Source organism: Otolemur garnettii, unplaced genomic scaffold (assembly GCF_000181295.1).
Source record: "Otolemur garnettii isolate 467f Iridium unplaced genomic scaffold, OtoGar3 scaffold00012, whole genome shotgun sequence".
In the NCBI taxonomy this organism is placed as follows: domain Eukaryota; kingdom Metazoa; phylum Chordata; class Mammalia; order Primates; family Galagidae; genus Otolemur; species Otolemur garnettii.
In genome coordinates, this window is record NW_003852407.1 from 7,986,377 (window position 1) to 8,014,143 (window position 27,767).

General features: G+C 44.5%; 1 protein-coding gene across 1 annotated transcript in view; it reads right to left on the reverse strand.

Annotated features, from left to right (window-relative positions):
• SETBP1 (SET binding protein 1) overlaps positions 1-27,767 on the reverse strand; it is a 360,576-nt gene that overhangs the window by 324,833 nt on the left and 7,976 nt on the right. The window contains 1 exon segment of the mRNA XM_023510262.1: positions 14,674-15,326. Within this exon segment, the coding sequence (XP_023366030.1) occupies positions 14,674-15,159 (486 nt within the window). The 5' untranslated portion in view covers positions 15,160-15,326.

Sequence of the window (27,767 nt, forward strand, 5' to 3'; positions counted from 1 at the left end):
AAAAAAAAAAAATTCCCTGGGTGTGGTGGTGCATGCCTATAATCCCAGCTACTCAGGAAGCTAAAGCAGGAGTAGCTGACCCCAGGAGTTAGAGGTTGCTGTGACCTGTTACCTCACCAAGGCACTCCTGCCTGGGCGACACAGTAAGACCCTATCTCTAAAAACATTTTAAAAGTAAAAACATCATTTTATTATCAAAAAAAAGAACAGCTTTATGGATTTTATGGACTTTCACTAATTTTAGGGAACTCATCGTGTGAGCACAATCCTTCCCCCACCCCCTCCTGTTATCACCCTAAGGGAGTAAAGTGTGTCTTTCTGTGTGCAAAGGGCCACCCCCTCACAAAGGCCCCAGAGCAGAGGCAAAGGGTGGTCAGCGAGGGCAGAATTCAGGCCCGGAGGCCAGCAGAGTGCTCTGCCCGCAACGGTGCAGGGCAGGACTGGGCCCAGCATCTCCCAACTGTGCCAGGATAAGCTTTACTGATTTTGTAGGACATGATGGAAACGGGGCACCAAAGCACAAGCTGCAGGGGTAGAAGGCTTTATAAAGCTTTCACAAGACTTGACCAAACTGTCTCTCTGGTTTCCTTGGCATCTAACCCTTGTGGTCCCCTTTTATAGGCAGAGAAATGGGAACATTGAGAAATTATGTCACTGCATGTTTTCTGGAAGTTAGGGTCAGAGGGGAGGGGGTGTAGTTCCCACCTCAGGTTCAGCCACCTGAGAACTGTGTGAGGAGCTAGAGTAGCTGTCTGGGAGCCAAGAGAACCTGCATTGGGATCACTGCCTCTTGGCTGCCTCAGACAACTCCAGGGGGTTTCCTAGAGGTCTCTCTGCCTCATTTGATCCATCTGTGAAAAGGGGACAATGACATCTCCATTGTTGTCCTGGGGAAGACTTGGTAGACAATGGGCGTCACTGGTAGAGTTCTCAGTTGCAGTGAGTATCAAAGTGGTGGCCACTGTTATGTCCAGAAAAGTAACCTGCACAGACAATTAGCTGTGACTCAGGCTTGCCACAAAAAGATGACTCTTCTATGTTTCTGAGGCACAGTTCACATTCCTCAGAAGGGAATAAGAAAACACAAGGGGCTGAACACCAAAGACACTTCAAGAAAAGCTTCAAGGACAGCCAGGCCTGCCCTTAAGCAACCAGTAGCATCTTGGTGTGAGTTATGGGACGGGATGGGAACAGAAAGACTTTTGTTAGTATGGTTTCAATTTTTTTCCCCTGTTTTGTTTTGTGTTTTTTTTTCCTCCCCCTGCCAAGGGATTAACATGTAGGTTCTTAAACAAGGGGGTCCCCCATTTACAGCTGACAGCAGCAGCTGCAACCTCTGACTCTCCTACAGAATGGCAGGGAATCGAATCAAAAAGAAAAGCAAGAGGACAACCTTTCCTCCGGGAGCGTGAAACACAATACCAGCCTCTCGCCAAACCCGGCAGACACCAGCCCTGATTGGAGGTTGCCTCGGAACAAAGGGAAATTGGTATTTAAAAAAAAAAAAATCTTCTGAAAGCCAACTCAGCAGATGGTTTTTTCCTGGGCTCCAGCAGAAGGGGGTTGGAGGGGGAAGGTGGGGGTAGGGGAAGGATGCCGGGATAACACAACTGCCACCAGGATACAGCTGACTGAGAAATGACAAAGATGGGCAAAGAGGGCTGACCTCTCACCCCAGAATTTCACAAAGGGCAATTGCGCCATGTGGCGGGGATCTGCTGACCACTCCAACCTGCAGCTGTTGTCCGTCACAGCCACTTCTAGGGGCTTCATTACGAGGAAGGGAAAGGCCAGGGAACGTGGGGATACTAAAGGAAGTGAAGGAAAAGTTTAACCAGAGACGATAGTTTGTTCGAAATCTACTCCAGGGCAGTTCTCCAGAAGAGCACCCCCCCATTTCCATGCACCGCTAACATTTCAGAACCACTTAGCAGCCACTCACTCGGATTATCTTCAGAATAATGTGGAAGGAAGAGTGACGTTATTAATCCCCAGTTAAATGCCACCAAACACAGATTGACTTGTGAAAGGCAGAACAGAGACTCAGACCAAGAACCCCTGGCTTGTGGTAGCCATGCCCCCGCCCCAGAAGGAGGTGCTTGTGGGATCTTGTATTGGGGGCCCTTGGTGGAACTCCACATTTTCAGTCTGAACTTGGACACTTCAGAACACCCTGTAGATAACTCTGAGATTAAGTCACACTGGGCCTGTTATCCAGCAGCCTGTGCGGCACTGCCAGCCCATCACTTGGTAGTAGCCTCCCTGTGCTGTGGCCCACCAAGTATCTCCCCGCAGGAAGATAGCTGTGGGCAGTCAGGAAAGGAACTCTGGGTCTCAGGATGAAGCTGCAGTGCCGGGTTCACCCACAGCCAGGGGCAAGCAGCAGAAATAGTCAGGTGAGCTACCAGGGACTCAACTTTTCTACTAAGGATGGCCCCATAGGACAAATTAGGGTGGAATCTTTCCAAGCTATTGGAAACCAGGAGATATGGGGTTTAAGTCCCAACACCCCTCCCACCCCAAGTAGCTATAATCTTGGGTGAGCCATTTTTAAACCCTCATAGTTCTCTCCCCATCTATAAAACACGGATGAATAACAGTGACTTCACTGACTTATCTGAAGAGCAAACCAGAAAGGGGCAGCTGCGGGGAGGGTGTGAGTCCACTTTGTAAAGGTGCTGGCAGATGTCATGGTCACTGTCCGTTTTCCACACCATGCACTACCTAGAACATGTACTTTGACAGTTAATTCCATTGCCCTGAGCTTTCCCCACAATGTCCTGAGATCAATTCTTAACAAGATCTTTCTACACCTTCAGGCTGAGCACCCCACACAACTCTGGAGATACCTGTAGACTGAGATGCCTCAGCTCTACTCTAGTATATATATATATATTTTTTGATACAGAGTCTCACTATGTTGCCCTCCATAGAGTGCCATAGCGTCACAGCTCACAGCCACCTCAAACTCTTGGGCTTAAGTGATTCTCTTGCCTCTGCCTCCCAAGTAGCTGGGACTATAGGTGCCCTCTGCAACGCCCATCTATTTTTTGGTTGTAGGTGTCATTGCTGTTTGGCAGGCCCGGGCTGGGTTTGAGCCCACTAGCCTAAGTGTATGTGGCCAGCACCATAACCGCTGAGCTATAGGCCAAGCCTCTAGTATATAATATTTTGATAGGAGCATCAAAAAGGGGAGATGTCAGATGTCTCTAAGAGACCATTGCAAAATGCACAGGGCCGACCAGGTAGAAGTCCTCTGCATGGAGAAGAGTGCTTTCCACACAAATGTTCACTGACAGAGGGCTCATGAGAGAACCTCTTAACACCTAGGCTGGGAAAAGAACCTAAAGAATATTACATTACAAGACTAACTCCTGTTCTCAGAGAGCTTCCACAAACATCAAGAAGAAAATGCCTTCCCTTTGACAAGACACATGTTACGGCACTTTCATTTAGATAAAGGAAGCCATTCTATAAATGAGAAGCCAGGTTCAGAGACAGCAGATAGCCATGTAGTGATGTCTCACTTGGTCACCCTCAGTAGAGTACCATGGCATCATAGCTCACAGCATCCTCAAACTCTTGGGCTTGAGCAATCCTTTGCCTCAGCCTCCTGAGTAGCTGGTGCTACAGGAGCCCACCACAACACCCATCTATTTTTTTAGAAACAAGATCTCATTCTTGCTCAGGCTAGTCTCAAACCTGTGAGCTCAAGCAATCTGCCCACTTTGGCCTCCCAGAGCCCTAGGATTACAGGCATGAGCCACCTCACACCACCTGGCCCTGGAGAAAAGAATTCTGATCAAGAAGGGCACTTACATTTCAAAGATGTCTAGTTGCTGTGCTTTCTGTGTAGTCCCCAGACCCAAACCAGACTATCTTCCTAACATTTGATTCACATCTCTGCCTAGAACTGTGCACAAAGAGGTGATAAGAATAATGCAGGTACCTGAATTTTGGCCCAATCTACTGAACGTAAGAGGTGATGGCGTAAACTAGCAAAGGTAGTACAAGGCCTAAACTAGCAAAGGTAGTACAAGGAAATATTAATTTAGAGGGTTTCCTTGACCTTGAGTTCAGTATATGTCAACAATGACAAAGCTGCTTGAAATCTGGTCCAGCCCAGGGTTGTGTTAATAGAGGTGCTATGTCTGGAGCAGAGGAGGTTACAGTTCCTTGGCACTCTGCCAGGATAGACCACCTCCCAGTATTATACTCTGTGAGTGCTCCTCACCTTTACCTTCTAGAAGGGACACTGACAAACTAGCATTCCTAGTATAGCAAACATGGTGGTTTGGCATTAGGAAACCATGAAATCCAAGGAACACTTCAAGAACTGGAAATATTTTGGTTTAAAAAGAGATGACTTAGGGCAATATAAGAAAAAGCTTTCTAAAACAAGAGCTGCCCCAAGTGGTGGCAAGTCCCTTCCCTGAAGGCCTTCGCGAGGCAGCCAAATAACTATGCCTTCGGGGTTTGGAAAGGTGTATTTTGTTTGTCTGAGAGGGACGCTGAAAGAGAAAACACTCAGAGGCTCTTCTCTCTTTCACTCATCTCCTAGATTCTGGAAGTGTCACCCCATCCTGGACCTATTCCTTCCCTTTGCCCTGGAGCTTCTGTTTTTCAGCTCTTTCCCACCCACTGACCTGGGGCCTGACTCTCCCCTGTGTCCTCCATGGATTCCACTCCTCCTTCTCAGATGATTTCTGGATCTCCCAGTCCTGATGTTCTCTGAGCCAGCAAGACTCAGAGTGCGGGACAAGATGCTGACCTGGAATAGTTCAGGAACCTGATAAAGCACGGACGAGGCACGCTCCCCAAAAGATGGAGAAATCTCAGAGAGTCCCACCAAAGGGAGGCCCCTTGTCAGCTACACCCATGAGCCGCCACAAAAGGGAAATGCTGCAAATTGGTCTATGCGTCTTCTGTATTAGAGTCTGGGTCCAAAAATACTGAAATTCCTGAGCTGGTTTCTCATTCACAACACTAAGCCAATGCACCCACTGGCCTGCCATAAAATGCTGCCCACACACCTGGTCAGGGGCATTTCTTGTTGGCAAAGCTTAGTGGGCTACTCTCTACCCCCTTAGAGGACGTTCTGTCCACCCCTCACCTGCAAAACTGGCTAGAAACTTGTGGGAGGCCAAGAAGACCATCTAGGGAACAATACCACCATAAACAAGATCTAGAAATACACCAGAGCAAACTGTACTTGATACTAAAGATGATTATCAAACGGCCTCACAGGCCGGCTACCAAGGTGGGAACTGCTTGGACTTCTCAGAGTAAATAAAGGCCTCCATTGTTTCCCCTGGTGAGGTCACAGGCTGATGGGGAGGTGAGGGAAGTTGGCCCCAAGAGGGAGGGGCAGGCAGAGAAAGAAAACAACAACCCAGGACTTCAGAGAGAAATGCACACTCCAGAGATACAGCGAGGCGCTTGCTTTCAGAGAGACACTGGAGAGTGGGAAAGTGCCTTAGAGGTCATGCAGCCCAGACCCCCTGCAACGCAGGGTTGTGGTCATTCCTGCTCAATACAGTCAGAAGACAGCCTCAGCCTGCATGCCTTTGGCACCGGAGGGCTCACTACTTCACAGCACATAATTCAGACTCTGTGTCCACTTGATATGACACAGGGTGACTACGTGTCAATGCAGGTGCTTTTTGCGTGCTGAGTCTGTCTCCATGTGTCCTGGAGGACTGGCCCTACTGAACTGCTGCCTTCCCCTCTGGAATCCTCGTCCTCTGGCCCACTGACTCCTCCTCCACTGGGGATGACTGCCTAGAGCCTTAATGTCAACCTTTGGAGCTAAATCACCCTAAGGACCACAGAACTGACAGCCATTCCCCAAAGCAGTCTGGGCATGTGCAAATTATTACACGAATTTTTAGTTTATTGTGAATAAATGAAACCTCCTACGATGTATGGTTTCCAGGCCTGGTGCTATTTTTATATTTAATGTTGTCAGAAACTTGAACTGAGCCCTCCAGTCCAGGCTCTGAGGTCCTCCCTGCCATGTCCCCATGTTCTCCACCATGGCTGTCCCTCAACTGGTCCCAGTGGCTTCCTAACCAAAGCACTCGTGCCTAATAAGCAAGGCAGGTGGGAGTGTCCTGGGATGCTCTGCCTTGTTGTACTTGCAAAGAGAGATGTTTCTCACTTAAAGTTGCAAAAATCAGAATAGTCAAAAGGACGAGGTGGGGAAAGGCCAGAAGGGATTGTTTCTCTTGCCTTTTACAAAGAATAAAAAAGGAAATATAACTGAGGACTATCTAGAAAGGTAGCAACGAGAGAACTTTTTGAGGATGTAAAATTGCACTGACCACAGGGATGAGCGCCCAACTTTGCAAATGCTGGAAGCTTGGCAGCCACCAGCTGAACCGCCCTTGCTGGTTCTTTTGACACCGCTTTAAAACTTTCTTTTTGAGTCATCCTTTGTGCTCAGCAGTAATCCTGGTTTGGCAGATAAATGACCACAGAGATAAAAGACCTTTGAACCATCTCTAAATAAATCCCTATAGCAATCCCCGCACCACCACTCTCACAGGAAAAAAAAAAAGCGCATTAGCAATATGCTGGTACATGTCTGTGCAGCCATCAGTAATCAGACGCTGGTGCTGCGCCCCGGCTAAAACAGCCCAGGCCTCCTGGACCCAGCACCACTGCGGGTCACCGTGTGCCTGAACTGAGGAAGTTACTGGAGGTGGTCAGAGAGGGAAGGAGGGGCACCAAACAGGAAAGACAGCAAGGCCCACTGAGCAAAGCACTGCCTCAGTGCCCGACTGGCACGTTCATCCTCACAGTGACGTAGACAAGGAGGCACTGCTCCTGTCTGATCGTCACACTGCCGGAGGGTGAAGAGTGCAAGCAGGTCTAGTGCAGAGCCTGGAATGGGAATCTGAGTTCTAATCCAGTCCCAGAGGAAGGATCCTTCTAACACATCCTGCATTCTCCACCCAGAGTGGCACCCAGAGAGCATGCTGGCCACGCTTCGGAGAATGACTCACTCTCCATCTGAACAGAACACGGTTTTCTGTTGCATACTCTGCCACATTGATCTTCAATGGCATAGAGTTCACCAAAGAACCTTCCTTAGGAAAGTCCAAAGAGAAACAGACCACCAAGGGGATGCCAAAACCAAAAGGAAACAGAGAGCTCGATCCTTTAAACCCCCCAGAGAACCCCAGACAAGACACAGAAAGAAAATAAGAGAATCCCAGACACAGAAAGAAAACAAAAGAAAAATACAAAGCAGGGTGGGGAGGAGAACCAAATATTCCCAGAATATCCTCATGGAACTCAAGTTTGGTGAATGTCATCACTTTTTAAGCCCAGCTCTGACACTTGCCCCCACGATTTTAGGTCTTTTGACATTTGGGGCCAAAAGGAAACATTTTGATGACAGGACAGTGGGTCCAAAGAAAGATCAAATATCTGTTTATAGTACTTAGTATTTTTAAAGAGAAAGACTTGCCCCATTGAATAAACAGCGGGCTCTTAAAGTTTCTAGGTTTTAGCACAGAAATAAGGCTTCGGCAGTAAAAAGCTGTCCTTTCTTTCCCATTACCCTTCTCTTTCTTTCCTTTTCTTTTTTTCCCCTCCCTCTCGCCTTCCTTTCGTCTTTCTTTCTTTTCCGGAAGAAACTGAACAGCAAGAAGGTAAAGCATGCTTTCCAAACGTTTTCATTCATAAGAGAGGCAGAGCTGGGGCCCAGGGCTCCCATGTCCAAGGCCAAGGTTCTTGCCCTCACACTTTCTGTTCCACATATCTGATGGTCCCTGCTGCCCCACAGGAAAGGTCATCCCCACCCCCATGCTGTAACATAATCAGAGAGAAACCATCAGGAAACAACATTTCCAGGCACTCTGATGAACAAACAGGAATGTAGTGCTTAAAAATCATTTTTTTTCCCTTAAATCTCCAGAGATAAAAAATAAAAGTAAACAGGAAGGAACATACGACCTCTTATAAAGTAATGCTGGTGAGACCTGTTCTCCAGGTCAGCATGAGGGAGCTATGGAGGAAGAATTTCATACTTCAGGAGTCCAAAACACCACATTCCCACCCCCAGAGGAAGCCAGGCCAAAGCCTCACAATAAGCAATATACGTGGGAGTGACCAGAGAAAGTGCTAGGAGGGGGAGGGAGGGACACCTGGACCATGAAGAGTGCGGAAGGCCCTCTGATGGACACTCAGAAGGATGGACACTCAGGACCACCCACAGGGTGAAGGAGGAGAGAATTCTGGGTGCAGCGGTCAGAGATCAGGAATTCTAAGCCTTTGGCAAATCACGCCCCCCACTTAGCCCTTTCCCAGCACCCTCCTCTCCATGCCTCCTTCCTCGCCTACCTGGTACACACAATTGCCGTAACCATCAAGGGTTGAGAGAGATGCACCCCTCAGCACTCTGCAGGAAAAATGGAGACCCTCTTGCACCCTCTGCTCACTGACAATTGTGTCACCCCTTTCCTCTTTCCTACTTAAGTCCTCTGCACAACAACACATTCACCAAGCTCCCCAGACCCCCACGCATCCCCTCTCCCCGAGTCAAAGCCTGCTAAGCACTACTGTTACTTACAGAATTAAATCCAAACCCATTTTTTATTTAATATTCATTACTGTCTGCAATCTGATGCCAACCTCGCTCTCCATCAACAACACCTAGAAAAACCTTTTTTCTTATCCATACTTTGTGTGTTTGGCACCAGGAAGGTGCTGTTGAGGAAGGAGGAAATAAATGCATGACTTAATAGGCTTCCCAAGAGTGGGCTGTGAGTGTTCAGAACAGAACACCAGAGTCTTTCCACACACGTGTGACGATGGCCCAGGTAGGGCTGCCAACCAATCCAGATCAGGTTTCCGGGACCAGGGCAGGCACCCGATGGATATAAGGTTGACATCCTTGCTACTGGAGGAAATAGGATCTCCTAACAGTGCAAGGGAGGAAGGAAAATTAAGTCCAAAGAAATGAAATAGATGTGGTGTTTTTGTTGAAAGCAAATGAAATTTTTAAGTACAACGAAGTACAAAAAATTAGAGCTTTGACTCATGTGGCTTTGAAAGCTCTCTCAGAAACCTGCAACACGTGGAATGAAGGAAAATAAGGAAAATGTGTCAGAGTATGATCCTGTCACCCTAGCTAATATGGGAAGGTGTGGAAGAAATGCCCCAGTGATCCTTCCCTTCCAGCAGTCCTTCCCATTTATGGAGTGCAATAACTTTGGGACTGGAATAGGACATTAGCTCAGGGCCTCACAGAATTGACTTCGAAGGAAAACCTTGCCCCTTCCACTCCTGCTCCTTTGAAGCAATCTGAGCCTCAGTTTCCTATAAATAAGTAATACCTGCCTGGCAGGATTGTTACAAGGGCTAATACAGAAGGTAAGTACATGTAAAACAGCCAGTAGAGGTCTGCTGTATAGCTCAATAAATCAGAACTATTACTATGATGTGTGTTCTGTAAAGGATCCACATTTTTCTGAAGTCTTCTACTGAGTTATATATATTAGGTAGAAATCATCATCCTCTCTATTTGGCAGATGAGGAAACTGGGGCTCCAGAGCCAGATTCACAAAGCTACTTGGTATCAGACCATCACACCACATCTCCATCCCTACCACTACGTGGAGTCTGTCTGGAACTCCCACATCCTTCGCCTGCTCTTGAACCTGGAAGGGTGCCCTGACTCCCGAGGTCTTCCACAAAAACAGCTGCTGAGTTCTGCCCAGATGGAAGCCTCTTCAAAACCCTGCCACTGCCGGAACTTTTCATGCTCAGGTTTTGTATCTGAACGTGTTTCTTGAGACTTATCACCATGCTTTCTATTGATTTTACAGAGTGACCCAGAAGGGAACGAGAGGAAGCAGGAGTCAATATGGCACTTACCTGAGTAAGCTAGAGACACAACAGTGCTGGCCCCGTGATGAAGAACAGCTACATGTGTGGAGTCTACCTGCAAAGCGCAACCTATCCCAAAAAGAGTTTTGAGGCCTGAAAGCATGGTCTGAAGTCTCACCTAGGCCTCTACTTCCTACTAAATGCTGTTTTCACATCCCATGTAAATTCACTCATCATTAACCTTTCCCCAAATAGCATCTCAATTCCCACCCTAGTTTCACATGTAAGAGAGGAGATTTATCCCCTTATCAGAGGAATCCCTGCATCCTTTAGCCAGTAAGGTGGTATTTTCGCATCCTATCACTTAAGTGGCCATGTTCCCTGACCATCTAAAACAGCGGTTCTCAACCTGTGGATCACGACCCACAGGAACTATATTAAAGGGCCACGGCATTAGGAAGGTTGAGAACCACTAATCTATAATGTCTCTCCAATTTGGAGAGTTAATTCTAGGCTTGAAATTTGGAAAGGAGCCCTGAGGATGCTGGACATACTCCCTTCACCCAAAGCACTAAGCCATGTTGAACCAGAGACCATGTAACCCATGTAACCCACCAGAGAATGAGCCTGTGACATGTGAGGCATGCTACCATTATCACTTGGAGCTCTCTTTTTACAAAAACCAATGGGAAAAAAATTCATTTGAGATGCAATATAAGTTGTCTTTGCCTAAGGCTGTCAAGCAATGACTTAAACAAAATTAATAGGTTCGCTTAAACACACACACACAATTTATCACCTAATTTCCCCCAGCCTCCAAACTTAGAGATTGAATTATTAAAAACAAAACAAAATAAAACAAAACTCTTGTTATTTTGAAACTCTATGTCCTTTCCCTAAGTGGGAGCCAATTAACATTTTTTGGCAAGGGCCAGAGAGTAAATGGTTTAAGCTTCAGGAGCCATAGGCTCTCCATCACAAATGCTCAACTCTGCTTTTACAATACCAGAGACAAAATGTAAACAAATGGACTTGGCTCTGTTCCAATAAAACTTTATTTATGGGCCCTGAAATTTGAATTTCATGTGTTACAAAGTATTATTCTTCTTTTCATTTTCTTTTGATCTTTTACAAATATAAAAACCAATCTTTGCTTGGAGGCTGTACAAACAGAAGCAAGGGGCTGGATTTGACCCACAGGCTATAGTCCACCAACTCCCTTCAAAGTCAGCACGTACACTCACATAATTCTTCCCTACTAGCTCTGACCATGACCTGGAACCCTGGGACCACTCCACGTTCACTTCTGTGAACAGTGGTACATCTCATAAAAAAGATCCAGAGGATTTACTTGACTTTGGGGTTTTGATGCTGGTCTGTGGTTTACAAAATGCCATCTCGATCCTTTCCCTATTCCAAATTACTGATCATCAACTTTCACTCATACAAGTAAGTAAATTCCTAAAGTTCAGGCCACTGAATTTGTCCATACAAATGGTAGGCAAAGTTTCCACCTCTCAACCTGCACTTCGACTTTTGTTTGCTTTCTGGTTCCAAACAGCAGAAAATGGAAGGGTAATAAAGTCAGCATTCTAATGCCATTGAGATCAGAAAGCATTCCTATGATGTATCAAGTATATTGTGTCTTGGTGATCATAACTTTGTACAGTCATTTCTGGAAATGAGTGCTTGGTGTAAATAAATGTAGGGAGGATGGAGAAGCAAGTGCCTAACAATTAGAAAGCATTGTAAGTGTCATCACCTACACCATCACAGCATCTTCATAAAAGAGCCCGGTGCATGAGTTTTAGCCCTTTTCCTTCCCTCTGTCCCCTCTAATTGCTGAGGCATAGAAACACTTACTTGGTAAATCACATAATAGAATAAGCAATTTCATGTCTTTTAAACAAAGTCCATAAAGAGCATACAGATTTCTAGATGAGTATGTGATCAGCTGAAAATTCCAGATATGAGAACTGAGGTCTATTGCGCACTTTAGCTTTGAATCATCCCCACTGGTACAACTTCAAAAGCATTATTCTGTGAATTCCAATGGGCAGAAGGCTATATTTGGGAACAATCTGTGTCTTTAGGAAAAGTGGTACCTAATCAGGACAATGTATTCTCTTTTTAGGACAGGGAATTTGGATCTGCACACCCAAAACTGTGGGCTGCTACTTAAATCCTGGGAGTGATTGGGATGGAGGGGAAACAGTAACCACAGTTTTCAAGACAACACACTCACAGAAAAATACAACACACAAAGAAATGGCCATCACAATGGCTGGAGACAGATACTCATTTTCAAAACTAAAGACTCAACTCCAAAGCAATGCCTCGCTTTCCAAATAGAGCCTGATTTCAGACTACTGCATTTTCTTGCAAAAATAAATGTCTTAACACAATAACTAAGAAAATGTGGTGAAGGCTATGTTATCCAGTTTGATGAGAGTATTTCAAATTATATATAAAACTAGCACATTGTACCCCATAACGGCATTAATATACACAGCTATGATTTAATAATAAAAAAGAAAATCTCAACTCTCTTACATGCGTTAAGATAATCTTTGATTTAGGACAGAGAACCTAGAAATTACTACAAAATTGTAATGGGAGGAGAGGAAAGCGCAACTGGTCTGCTCTGGCAAAACCAGCCAGTTTCTAAAGGATCCTTTGTGTTCCAAAATGTTGAAGTAACGTGACCAACTGTCCTGGTTCAGCAGGAACTGAGGAGGTTTCTGGATGCAGGATTTTCAATTTTAAAAGCAGGACACATTTATTGGCCCTAAAAAGTATCTTCTAGCCGACTCTTGCATTTGAAATGCAATAAATCAGTCAAAATACCTAGTAAGAGGAAGGACACAAGCCCTATACTAAAGAAATAATATGATTCCCAGTGGTTTAATTGAAAATAACTACTCCGAAACTCTAAAAAAAGACCTCTGGTAACAAAAATGCTATGGATTACCTCTGGGCTGTAAAGAAAAGAGGGTCATTCTTCTGTGCCATTTTTAGCTAATCCACCATGGCTAGAGCCCAAATACATGATCAAATGTCAGGGAGAGAAGGACAAAGACTCCGATTAACACCTACAACCTAGAACCTTATAACTCGGTCAACAAAAGGGCCTCTTTCAGAGACATCCATAGCCCCAAAGACTCTTGAAGACAAAAACTTTCTATATTAAGGCAGTTTTCTGCTATCACAGCAGAGTGTCACACCTCTCCCAGCAATGGCGGTCACTATAATTCCCTATGATACAAAATAAATTAAACCAAACATAGACCCATTCATTTACAGCCAGTTGACACCATCAAACACCTTTCTAGACTCCTTGCACATCCATATTTCATGTTTAGGAGAAAAATAAAACCAACTAAGTTCATTCAAAAATCAATCTTAAAAGTCCATATTGTGCTGGACAAAGATTAGGGACAATCACCTGACCCCCCCCTTTTTTCTTTCTCTAGTTCCAGTTCTAATGTTCTTCATTGATTTTCAGAATGATGGTCTCTCAGCATTGTGAGAGCCTCAGTTACCACCTACTGTAAAGTCTGGGCTTCCTTAGTTAGGGGAGTGATTCATCTTAGGAAGGTTTACAGTATAATAGTAATGACTGAAACCAGAAGGAGGTTTTAACCACTCTTGATTGGTCTGATTGACCAAATTTTTTCCACATCCTACTCCTATAAGAAAAGACACAAATATTAAAGAAACAAAAAAACCCTGACTTAGGGTTAACTGACCCAGCCAATGGGCTGCGATACAATGAACAGGAAATCTGTAGAATTACAAAGAAATCTTCAGAATTACAATTCTAGAAGCTGTTGGTTTTTTTTTTTTCCAAGTGGCTAGAAGACATAATAATAAACTTGACATTACACTGAGATTATATCTGAGATGTTTCTTCTAGAGGTCGTAAGAACTTCTTTTAGTTTTTTTGAGACAGAGTCTCACTCTGTACCCTGGGTACAGTGCCATGGCATCACAGCTCATAACAACCTCAAACTTTTGGGCTCAAGCAGTCTTCTTGCCTCACCCTCCCAAGTAGCTGGGACTATAGGCCGGGCTTATTTTTCTATTTTTAGTGGAGACAGGGTCTCCTTCTTGCTCAGACTGATCTCAAACTCCTATGCTCGGGTAATCCACCCTCTTCGGCCTCTTAGAGTACAAGGATTATAGGCATGAGCCATGGTGCCTGGCCAGCCCTCAATATTTCATCAAAGCGACTAGTAATTCAGAAGTAAGTAATTATAGTTGACCTGTGAGCAATGTGGGCTTCAAGTGTGCAGGCCCATTTGTGCATGTGTGTTTTTCCTCCTCTTTCCTCCTCTGCCATTCCTAAGACAGCAGGACCACCCCCTTCTCTTCCTCCCCTTCCTCCCCAACTCAACAGGACGATAAGGAGGATGAGGGCCTTGGTGACAATTCACTTCCACTTAATGAATAGTAAATATAATTTTTCTCTTCCTCTGATTTTCCAAAGAACATTCTTTTTTTCTAGCTTTTTTTTAATCAATAAAGAATTCTTCCTTTCTTTTCTTTTTATTGTTAGGGATTCATTGTTAGGGAATTCATTGATTCAATGAATTCAATATTCATTCTTGTTAGGGTACAAGAAACCAGGTTCTAGCTTTCGTTATTTGAAGACTGCAGTGTGTAACACAGGAAGGAAGTTTTTATGTAAATAGCCTAGGGTTATATGCAAATTTTCAGGGAGGGACACACTGTTCAAGGGCCAACTGTAGTATGAAAATAGACGCTAAAAGGTTGGGAATAAAAATGTCAAAAACAGAGGAAGGAATAAAAAATCTTTAGGATGGGGCTTCCTACCTTCTTTTTGGAGTGGCTTCGTTCTTCCTCCTTGGTCGTTTTGCTATTTTTCCCAGCACGGGACACCTTCTGGTCCCCAGACTGCTTAATCGTGATCTTGATCTCGGGTGGGCATATATAGTTCTCCAGATTCTTCGGGGGTTTCTTAGCCCGCTTGGTGGTCTGAATCTTCAGCTTCAGACTTCCCTCCGTGAAGTTTGCCTCCTTGATAGAAAACTCCTGCTCTTCCAGGCCATCTCCTGCCACCCATTTCTCACTGTCTGCGTTGGAGTTGGAATCCACATCCCGTCCTGAGCCCAGTTCATCCTCCTCCTCCGGCTCCATGCGTTCTCCGCCCACGGGGATCCCCTTCCCAGGTCCCGAAGCAGGGAGCAAAGGTTCTCCTGCACAGCCAGGAGCAGCCGGGGGCTTGGCCGAGGAGACAGGCAGGAATTCTGACTCGCTCCCTCTTTGCCGGGAGCTGCTTAAGATTTCCCTGGACTCCATGACAATCCTACAGTCCTCAGGAGTTCCCAGGAAGGGGGTGGGGAAAGGGAAAAGGGAAAGGTGAGAAGAGATGACAACCAAAATTCCAACAACGAAGTGGTCTGGCTGGATTCAGAGTCCCAGGGATGGAGACACGATGAGGTGTTCAGAAGAGATCAGATCTGCAACTGAGAAGCAGAGAGAGGATTAGCCATGGTAGGAAGAAAGATGACCCCCAAAGATACTCAATCTAAGTTTCAGAAGCCCCTTTCCACTCAGCTATGACATCAGGAAAAAAAAAAAAAAAACTGAGGAAAAGAAATCCAACCAGAATGTACATATTCCCAGACTGGATTTTCCTGCAGCGGAGGAGAAAACACATGCATTCCCACCTTCCTATCAGATTGTTTTGAATTTTATGGCTGCGGGCCCAAGAATAAAGATAAGAGAGGCAAGTCCTCCAGCCCAGTAACAAGCTAGAGGTTTCTTATACCAAAGCCGCAGCTGGCTGAGTCACTGGCAAAACCAACCATGACGAAAGGGAAGTCTGAACTGTTGGGGCTCTGGTCTGTGGGAACTGTATTTGGCTGTTTGCACCACTTCCCTCTAACCTGTGAAGAACAGCTTGCAAAGCTGAGCACAGCCCCCAAGCTGCCTGGCGGGGCCCTCCCCACCCATTTGGAGGAAGGACATTTCGATGACCTCTTAACCACTCTCTTTTGATCGTTTTTTCCTTACGCATTATTTCAATTATGCTAAGACTTCAATTTTCAAAAACCCATGCAAAGTTGAGGTGTGAAGGCTTGAAAAGGGAAAACCAAAAGAGCTCAGGAGGAAATCACTTCTAGCACTGTGCTCATGCAAAACTAAACAAACGTTTCCGTCGACACAAAAGAACGATATGTAATCGTTATCAATTATTTAACTAAAAATAGCCACTCTGGACAGTTGTAAATCGCGTTCTGGCTTCTTACATGAGGTGGCATTTTGTCTACATAATAGCAGAAAAGAAAGAGGGAGAGAAGGAGAATTTTACAGGCCTGTAAAAGTGTCAGGAATCCCCCCCAGGATCATCTCTGCCTTCTTCACAGATGAGAAGAAAAAAATCAGTCAGGCCATCTCTGAGCCACCATAGGATCAGCTAAACTGTCCTTCACCCCTCTTTGCCCCATGTCCCGGAATTCCCAATTTCACACGCCCAACGTTCAATGGCCAAATGCTCATTCTCAAAAGAAAAGCTAGAGCACTAAGTCTGCACAGAACCTCAAGACACAACATCCTCCCAGCCTCAAGTGGGAGGTCAGCTCAGACTCAAACCTCCTGAGCTACGGAACACTCCTAGCAGAAGACATTATTGGACGTCTTAGGTTTCTGCCTCCAAGCCCATCAATTTAAAGAACTGGCCAGCAAATGTGCCCACCAGGAAATGCCCAACAATGCACATAAACGCAGATCAGAACAGCCAAGAACTAGAAGACTACACACAGGGTGTGTTTCTTCTTCCTCTAGACTCGGCACACTTAGCTGATGCCCAGTGAGGAAGCCAGCCAGGAAGGCAGCCCCTTCAACCGGACTCTGCTCCCCAGAAAGCCCAGACCAGCCCTGCAGAAAGTCACCTTTCTAACTGCTTCCACTTCAGGGAAGAGCCAATGAATGCGGCTACTCTGAGAGAGAAGCTGCCCCAGTGAGCACACGAGCATCTTTGCTGAAGCCGCTGAGCATAAACTGAACAGCCGCCTGTGACCCATGCTACAAAACACGCAGAGTCCCCACTCTGGGAGGGGGAAAGAAGTTAGTGCAGATGACAGTTGGTGTTTCTTTTACTTATAAGATTCTTTGTCTCATCTAGACTGATCCGCTCACCAGCGCAAAAATGAATAAAATTTTTAAAAAGTTACATTCAAGTCAACATTCACTGAGGTCTCGCCTGCTAGTGTCAGGCACCACCACTAGCTGGTGAAGATATCAGCACGCTCAGAACATGCCAAGTAGAGAATCCAGTAGGCTTTCTCCGGCTCTATCCTAGGTCCTTACAAATTGCAAGCCATTAATCAATCTGGAAAAAATAAAAATAAAAATAAACCTCCAGAATATTTTCAAAAAGCCACAAATAGCAAGCCATGTCTCCTTAAGGCAGTGACGTTTCAAATGTGTTCCCTATGGCAGGAAACTCCCATGTTACCTTTCAAAACTCTGATATGTACCTATAAAGTATTCTTGGGTAAGGACAAAAGGTGAGGCATAGTCTATGTAAGAAGTTTCTAAACTAAATCCATTTGGACCTTAGAACAACGATAAGAAAATGTATGCTGCAGATGCTGCGATGAAATAAAAGAAGATAAAATCTGAACTTGAGATGCACGGATAGGAACACAAAGTGATGGTATTATTAAGAAAATATCTTCCATTGAAAAAATGATTCATTTCAGAGTTCCATACATTTAACAGTATAAATAACTAATTAGACATAGAAGACAAAGTCCCAAAACTTAAAAGTCAAGTAATAAGGGAACCATAAAAAAATGACAATTTGATTCAGTAATTTTTTTTTCTAATTGTCCTCAAGTCAAGACCCTAAGGTTTTGAAAATACAATGTCTTTCCTTATGGAAGTTACACTGTTAAAGAGAGATTTCAGAAATAACTCTAAAACAAAGCAGAATTTTACATGTATTATAATAAAACTAAAGGAAGAGAAAGTATTTTCCACTTGGGCGAGGAGTTAGATCACTACCAAACTCCATAGGAAGGCTTCACGGAAAGCATAGGATATGGCTTTGATCTTAACGGGTCTTCCTAAGTAGAGTGGAAAAGACATATGGCCACCAGAGAGGACAACATGAGAGGACTGACCCCAGTAGAAGTGTGCAAGGCTGTGCTCAGGAAGAGAAAGTTGTTTGGCTCGGGAGAGTGGCATGAAAATGGGAACTGGTAACTGTTACAGCTGGAAATAAAAGGTTAACAGCCAGATCACAGACATTGCTGAATGTCACACTAATGAGTTTGGATTTTATCTCACAGGTAATGGGAAGCCATTTAAGGAAGGTCAGTGGGGAAGGGACACTATCAAAACTTTGCTTTAGGAAGATAATTCCCGCATGTGGTGCGAGGGTTGTAGGAAGAGAAACTGATATTGGAGGCAGGGGGCCTTGGATGGCTCAGCTGAAATTTGACTCTTGTAGCTTGAGAACCTGAAGCAGGGCAATGTGGGTATGTCATAATAAATACTACAATCAAACAGTAATGCAGGTTCCTATTGTCCCAATCTTTAGGAATGCATTGGTTCCAGACTTTCCATGCTGGTCTCACCTTAGGAGTTCAGCATCAGGACTTACTTGCCATCAACTTACATTCTCTACTCAAGTCAAACCAGTCTCTACAGCAACCCAACACCCATAGATAGAGTTCTTCCTGAATTATTATTATTTTTTTTAACAGAATCTGTTCTTAGGTCTCCTACGTCTAACCATGCAATGCCGGATGTACACCTGGTAGTCTCCTAAAGTGTGTTGCACGAAGAAATGAATGAATGATTGAACCAAGAGATCCCAAACTTTCCCATACTTCCAGGTCATGCCCAAGCCTTCGCTTTCCCATTGCAACATTTTGTAAAACTGGCCCAGGGCGCTCATGCCTGTCCTGACTGATGTTGCAGCTAGCTGTGTGGCTTGCTGCTAAACATCCGTCTTGCATTGTCTTCAGGTTGTTTTGAGTACATAAATCTTATTTTTCTAACACTATTGAAAAATAAATCAGAAAGGCTGAGACCAACTGTAGTCGTATCATGCTCACAACACCCAGTGCCAAATCGGGCACTTCCAGGATTTCAAGATTTGTACTCTCTGAATGAAATGAATTAGCCCCTGACAGCTAGCCCACATCTTGTGGTTCGAACCACTTTGACTGCGGCTCCACCCACCCAGGCGGCCCCTGCCAAATTGCTGCCTCTCCTGAGGATCCTCAGCTATCCCCTTGTGTCCACATGTGCCCCTCACCTTAGAAAAAACACAGTTCAAAAAGCTTTTGGAAGCAAAGAAGAAAGTAACTTAACCTGTCCACCTGTCCGTTTACTTCGCCAGCACACAAGCACAGGCGGCTGTGTTCCTTCCTTTGGCCTTCTCCCCAGCACCTACTTGCCACCCCAAACTCACAGTTCGTTTTCTAGGTGAGTTGGGGAGTCAACAGCGAGCGTGTCCTGGCCAACACAGGTGGGAACTCACGCACTCAGAGTTGGGGAAGCCAAGACAAGGTAAGAATGTTTTGCCTTGTCACATTCCAGCAGTCAGTGACTCCTCCTGAGGGGGCGGGCACACAATGGACACTCTGTCCTTGGCTAAGGCCTCTAGTCCAACCAAAGTTAACCCTTCTATGGCTGTCTGCAGGACTCAGGCAGGGGCGGTTGGCGGCAGGGTATAAAAATGACAAACATGCTTAGGAAATAAGTGCTTAGGAAATAAGCAGGCCTGGAGGAAGCAGAGGTTGTCAGAAAGAATACCAAGACAGAGTTCAGAAACTGAGTGTCTACTCCAGGCTCTGCTCTTACAGGCAGCCAGATGCTGGACAAGCCATTCTGCCTCCTTTATATCAGCCAGGAATGGGGCAGGACCAATGTCTCTTCCATACTCAACACTTCCTAATTTAACCCTGTGCAGGCACAAACCCATAGGGACACTCCAAAACAAACAGTGTGACCTGCCGAGCTATTTCTCTGAGTGGCCCAGGGAAGGAATTCTGCTTGGTTAGATGTGCCTATATCTAAATGAGTCTCAGGGAGTGCATCCTCCCCACACCCTCCAAGTCTGTAAGATGGATGAATTTCTCCTGGTCCAAAATATATTCTCCACTTGCTGTCTGGGGAACTCTTACCTTTCCTGGAGCTTAGGGAAATGCAAATTCTCAAACCCCACTTAATGAATCAGGGCTCCCAGATGGGGACCAGCACTCTGGCTTTTACCAAGCCTTCCAGGTGGTTCTGATGGGCTGGAATCACAGAACTAGTACCTTAGACTTTGCCTGGTTTATGGACTAGACTATATCAAGTTCCTAGACTATAGGCATTATTGGTCAGTATGGAAATGTATTTCTCCCTTACAGTACTACTCCAATTCTCTTGAGAATAGTCCATAGTCCGCAGTTGCATTTTACTCACCCATGCAATCCCAACCCCTCGCACAGGGCCCAGCCCATAATGAATACTCAAGAAATGTTGGTTGGTTGGTTGAATTCTTTTTTTTTTTTTTTTGGCGGTTTTTGGCCGGGGCTGGGTTTGAACCCACGACCTCCGGCATATGGGGCCGGCGCCCTACTCCTTGAGCCACAGGTGCCGCCTGGTTGGTTGAATTCTTAAATGACCAGATCATCTTAAGCTGGTTTTCCCTGCATCATTCACCTCCCTCTTCTGCTTTGCTCCCAGGGCACCAGGCACCTGTCAGCCAGGGTCATCCTGGCTGTTACTTTCCAAAGACACAATATGGCAGAAATAATAGAGTCTTTAGCATACTCAACAGGAGTCCTCAGAAGTGAGTCTGGGGCCTAATTCTGCCACTTAGAAACTCTCCTTTCAGTCTCAGAGTCTCATTAACTAAATTTTAAAAAACAAACAAACAAAAAAAACAAAAAAACAAGAAAACCAATGTCTTACTAACTTGCCTCATTAAGTTATGAGTTTTATTTATATTTTTTAACATGTATTTTTCAATAGTAAAACTCTATGCTTCTTACTAAAAAATAAATAAATGAGTAACACAAGTGCCTGACAGGTCTAAAAGGCAAATTAGCACAAATATAGAAGGTGATCTGCCTCATTCCCAGCTCCCCATGCTCAGTCCTCCTTGTCTCCAGACTCTGCAGACTCCCACAATGCCCAGTGCCTCTTTCCCCCTTATATGCAAAAGACACCAGGCTGACTTTATAATTCTCAGGCCTAAACTTTGCCTGAAAACTCTGTAGAATGCTTTCTAACATTTAAATAATTGAAAAGAAAACGGAGGCAGGCCTGGTTTTGTTTCCTTTGTAGGCAACTTGCTTTATGCCTTTATAATTGAAGATTTTCTTTTTCATTATGTTAGGATTTTATGAATGGCAAAGTAAGTGCAGTGTGGATCTCTTTCCTTATAATTTTCCTGGAACTCCAAGAGTCTTTCGGTTCTGTAGATGCAAGTTCTTTCTAGCTCAGGAATATTCCCTTCAATTATTCCTTTGGTAATTTATTCCATGAAATAATGTTCGTTTCTTTCTATGTTTCTCTTAAATTAAATTCTTTATTTAGGACGTTCATCTCTGTTCTCCATTTCTATCACTTTCTCTATTATTGTTTTTATTTCTTTATGTTGCTTTGTGGGAGAGCATACTGTCCTCCATACTACCAATTGGATTCTATTTTTCATGTTCTTTTTGCCTTATGGATTTTTAAGTTCACAATTGCACATTAGATGCCCCTGAAATCTTTTCTGCTTTATTCATCCTCCTTTCAGCTGACTCTGATGGCTTTTCATCTGGGCATACTCCCTACTCCCTCCTTATCACTTCATGTCATGTTCCTCTGGGGCATACTACTTTTTATTGAAGATGCCAGACAGCTTTCTAAAATTCTTATTTTGTTATAGTAACTAATTTTCATTATATTCTCCCTTTTACCTGGTTTTATGTGTTTTTTCCCTCTCAGCCCTCACATTAGATTCTGTTTCTTTACTCATGCGCTGATTCGAAGACAGTCATACAGGAGCACCATAGGCCTAAAGTAAAAGGACTGGACTGCTTGCGACTCTACCTTCCAGCCATCAGGAAGCCAAACCAATACCTCTCTTAGAGGTTTTGCTGTTATCAGGGATCATCTCAGTTTCTAGTGAACAGAGGGGTGCTGGAGTCCGTCCCTATAGGCTCATGAGAGTCCACTGAATGCATCTCTTCTAAGGTTACGTTCAGTGGCATTGAGTTAGTACCTTGAAAATAAGCTACAGTAAGAGTGTTTGCACCTTAAGAAACAGCAATTTTACAAATCAGGACTTAAACAAATATGTAGAAAAGGACATTAAGCATCTACTAGAATGCCACTGACAGTAGACATCCATCTACTCCTGTCTTGCTGCACTAAGAAGGGTCTCTTCTGTTAATTTCTTGAAACAGCTAAACAGTGGAACAGTAAAACTCTACAATTTAGACCATGACAAAGACTCCATGGAACTCCACTCTAAGTTGCTCAAAGAAACATATCTGCCTACAAGTCAATGCCCTACTTCCCTTTCTCCCAAACCATCCCCTCCAGTCTTGCCTATTTGTTTAATGAGAGCTATAACCTTGGTGAATAAGTACAGTGATGTGAGGGGAACTCTTTAGCTATTTTTGTACAAGTTGTCCATGAAGGATGTGGTGTGGTGGCTCACACTTGTAATCCTAACACTCTGAGAGGCAGAGGAGGGCCAATCCCCTGAACTCACAGGTTCAAGACCAGCCTGAGGTAGAGTGAGATCCCATCTCTAAAAATAGCTGGGCATTTTGGTGGCTGTCTGTAGTTCCAGCTACTTGGGAGATTAAGGCAAGAGATTGTCTTGAGCCCAAGAGTCTGAGGTTGCTGTGCACTATGACGCCATGGCACTATGACGCTTTGTCACAGTGGTGACAAAGCGAGACTCTATCTCAATGAAAAAGTTTTCAATGAAGTAAACCTGATGACTGCCTATTTCTCTAGTTGACAGAAAACATGAATCTCTGATCAGTGAGGTCAAATGATATCAAAGGATGGAGTTTGATCCCACCTGATTACAGATAGAAAAGCAATTGTAATTTCAACCTAAGCTCATTGTTAGAATCTCTTGTCAGATTCTAGCATGAGACTGTCTAACTGTGGCTTTGAAGGTGGTTGATCATTCACCCTTTTGTACATCTTCTAAGGTATTTAGGTAGGGAATCACAAGTGGCTTTTCATGTGACTAAGCACGGTTCTGAAATCCTCCTCCTGCCCCCTTAGAGTTAACAACTCTTCATTATTCAGCCCGAGGTCAAATGTCTCTTCCCTAAGTTTCACAAACCAGATCAGAACTCTCCATTCAGTGCCTTAGGAGCATGAAACTTCAGATACCTGCACCACTTTTGGTTTAAACTCTTCCTCCTCCACTAGACAATTAGCCTTGGTGGGTGAGACTTGTGTCCACGTTTCTTACTATGGTAATTCCCAGGGCCCAGGCACACTTTCGGATGCATAAAGACTCACTCTAGGTTACTCATTTGGTGAATGTAGAATGAGAGGCCAGCCAGACACCATTTGACTCAGGTGCCTCTGACTCTGAGTGATCCATCTCGAACTCCTTCCTGCTGCAGAAATACCCAGAGTAAATGCTCCATCAACAATGGTAAATTTACCAAGTGACCCAACTCTTACCCGACTCTCAATCAGCAAGGGAAAAGGCAGCTCTATACCACAGTTCTCTGACACTGTAAATACATCACCCATCTACAGCAAAGAACAAAGCTCCTAATCAGTGGTTTTTCCACTACCTACCTGTGTGGTACACTGCTGACCATACTTCACCTCTTCCACCCTGCACTGCCTGAGTCCTTCACCCACCATTTTCTCCAGTACCATCTCATGAGCCACAGATCCCCCAAGCCTCACTAATATGCATTACTGTACATGATTCCCTGTTTGTGCTCTGGCTGGACGGCCCATTTTCCTTTCTCCACTTGGTTAACTCTAAGATATCTTGCAAGAATTGAGTCCAGTCTCACTTCCTTCATAGATATGGCTGGACCTTCCCATTTTCCCATTTCCCCCCTTCCCCTCACATACACATGTGTGCACACATGTACACACACATGCACAGATGGAGGTGCTCTCACTTCCCTGGGCATTCTGCTATCAAAGCATTTGGCAAATTGTGTTTTAATATTTCATTTACTTTTCTGTCACTTCTACCACACCAGAAGCTCCATGGGAAAAGGGGCTGTGTCTTAAATGGGTCTCTACACAGGTCAGAGCCTAAAGAACATTAACAGTCACTATCCAACAGTAAGTACCAAAGCCATGTTTTTCCTTAAAAAAAAGGATGGATGTGGCCCTGTTTGGATGGCATGGGTTTAGATTACTTAGTCTCTCTTTCCTACTTAGTCATTGTGTTCATGGGAAACATGTTTAATCTGTTCAAGTCTCACATGGAAATTGGGTAATAATCCTACCTCCAGGGTGTTTGGGGAAGTAATTCAAGATTGAATGAGATAATGATTATGAAAGAACACACTGGGATCACCTTTGTAAGTGTTCAAATGTTTTTGAGTTTGATTTACTCCCATGGTTTATGTCACCCAAGCTGGCATTTGGCTAAGTGCTGCCATCTCGTCACAGATCCCAAGTAGTGCCCTGATGAACAGGGCTCCGAGACCAATCTCCCTACATGACGAGAAGCACAGACAACTAGTTTCACTTGTACCTGCTAACTGGAGTGTTTGAGTATTGCTTTCTTGTTATTCCCAGTTTGTCTCATGAAGAAAAAAATATTGGATTCAGTCAGATTTCCACTCCCTGTTTGCCTAGTGGAACTGGTGGAATTGGAGATAAAGGCAAGTCCCTTTATCTCCTTGAGTCTCCCCATCTTAATCTGTCAAAGGAGAGGCCCTCTGGCCCCTTCCAGCTCTGACACTCCCAGGTACTGAGCTTTGTCTCTTCAACTTGACAACCAGAGACCCTTCAAAGCCAGGGCTGGTCCCTTCCACCTCTTTATCAGATCCTGCTGGCTCTGCAGCTCAGTCTGCTGGGTTAGCTGAATCCAACACAAAACTGAGGATATGGCATCAGCCTCTGGGATCAAGGATCTCAACGACAGGGAGAGAAATGGATCAAACCTGTGAGACCTGAGACTGGGTACGCCATCCATGACCCGATAGTTCCTGTTCTAACTGCAAACATAGTGTCTCCTCTGGGAGCAGTAACACAACACAACAGCATGAGCCTTGGGTCTTGGCTCCCCAGGGAACCATCTCTCCAGCACTGACTGGACCAGGCCTGAAGTCTGCAGGTTGACTTACGGCTTTGGCACATTACTTGTTACCTATGTTCCTTGTTGCCGTCAAGAAATGTGCCCCATCCTAGCAAAGGAGGAGGGAAACATTACCAATAACTTGTGCTGAGCCCTCTCCCGGAGTTATCAATTCAATCCATACCACAGCCCTATGATGCTGAAGATCTTGTCCTCACTTCATAGACATGGAATCTAAGGCCCAGAGACATTAATGATTTACTCAAGGGTAAACATTGCCAGTGCCAGGTATTTACGATTCCAAAGGCTCTCACTTATATATCATGGTGTATCTAAAACATAAAGTGATGCTGGCTTTTGACCAAAATCTCACAGTTGCTTTTCCAAACCTGATTCTAAAACCATTTACCATCTGAATTACCACAATCACTTAAACCCTCTGGGCATCAGTTTTCTCATTTGCTCTTCCTAATTCTCTTCATAGCATCTTACAAGGAAAAAAATACATAATATAAGCAGCGCAGTGCCAAAATGAGTTAAATATGGCAGAGCTATAAGAAGTAAGGTGACCATATTTCCTATTCAAATAGAGTAGCAGAGATCCACAAGGTGAAGAAAATTATCCTTCTAACATGTATCTGGTACGCTTTAAATTTACACAAGTTTGACATCTGATTTAACTTTACATTTCTCATTTAACCCAGATTTATTATCTGATTTAACCCAGGATGTGCCCATTTTACAGATAAGGAAATTAAAGTGGAAGGATTTGTTGAAATCACAGAGGTAGTTGTTTGGCACCAGATGTTATTTGAACGATATGCCACCAATATTCAGATACTCAGCATTATCGGTCCCTAAACCCTGGTCCCCCATCACGCCATTTCTAAGTTGAGGAGGGAAATGAGAGAATCCCTTAGAGACAATGGTGATAAACTGAACAATCAAACCGATAACAAAGTCTTTCTTTCAAAGATTTCTAACTTTGACCCAACTACCTGTTCAGTCTTAATTCACATTCCTTGATCCGTCAACCGATTGTCATTTGAACATAAAGTGTAATCTGACACTTTACATGTTTGTGCTTCTGTTGAAAAGGAGACGCTAGGCATAACAGAGAGCTAAACAAATATGAGCTTCACTTCCCTTCTTTTATAATATTTCTTTTCTAGCTATCTTGAATTGCCATTTAAACATTGCATTGTTACGGAAACTTGTATATGTCTTTCTCCAATTATATATCAAACTCCTGGAGACAAGTACCACTATGACAGAATGTTACGCTCTCTAAAATAGCCCATCCGCATTCCAAATGCTTATATGTAGTTTTATTTTTTTTGTTCTCAAGATACCCCTTTTGAACTCCAAACTGAAGAGCTGGTGGCAGACAGACCTAGTGGCGGATGGCGGAGTCAGATGTCAGGGTTCTTTCGCATGTGGTAAGGGGGGAAGTCTCTGGCGCCCCTACTTTCTGCTCAGATCTGTTCCCCCAGCACTTGGACAGCTGCAGTCATGGCTCCCCATCCCAGCCCAGGGGAGAGGAAGCTTTGGCCCACCTCTCACAGAGCCCCCTATACCAGGCGTCTCGCTGCCTGACACTCCCCAGAACCCTGTGTTGAACTGGGCTTTTCTCTTCTGTATTTTGAAGAGAATTATTTTCTTTGCTGTTCTATACCTTCTCCTACACTGTCCCATTGTCCAGGACTCAGCTCATGTTCTAGCTCTCTGGCCTGTCTAACCCCTGGAGATTCTGGCCCACCTGAGCCTCCACTACAATCCAGTGCTTGGCCATTAAGTACTTGGCATCTGCCGCTGCTCCTCCACTGATTTTCTTAAGCGCTTACCACTTTTTCCACCCAGTCTAAGGGCAGACACTTTGTCCTCTCCATCTCTTGGGGTCCCCATAGCACCCCTCAGAGTCTGGCCATAATCACATTTAATGTCAATGAATAAATACATTTGATGACTCAGAGAGTTAGAAAATGGATTTGAATTAAGGCGGGTAGTGAAGTCCAATTTAGAGGATTCTGGGTTTTCTCCCTCTCACTGTGGACAGAAAACCAAGAAGGAGCCTGCTATGGGTGGTCTGCCCCTCAATATCAGCCACTGCACCTTCATCTTCAGGCCTGCCCTGTTCATGCCCAATCGCTACACTAGCATTCATTTCCTTGATGCGATTCCAAATTCACACTTGAACTCTGCCCTGCCACCGCCCCATGTAAAACCTATTCTGCTCCCCAAGAATGTCCCCTTGTTTCACTTTATCCATGAAATAAATCCCAAACACATCTTCCTTGAAGCTTTCCCCAACTATATCTTGTTCCTGATCACAAAAGTAGTGAAATTCCACTTTGATCATGTTCCTGCTTTGGCTACAGATGGCTGCTTTCCATTCAAGCCAAGCACGTACCTCCAGATTTACTGCCCACTCTGCAAGGACAAAAACCACAGCTCAGAGCAGACCTTTCCCACCCAACAGTACAGGGCACAATGGCTCACACTGCTATCATGCTGATACTTTAATAAATATTTGTGGATCAAAAAAAATGCTTGTAATAGAGATCTTAAGTACAAAATAATGAGCAGAAAGAAGGTCCACAGAGCTTTCACATCAAATCATCCCTTTTAGCCACCACTATTAATCAATACTTAAAAAAAAAAA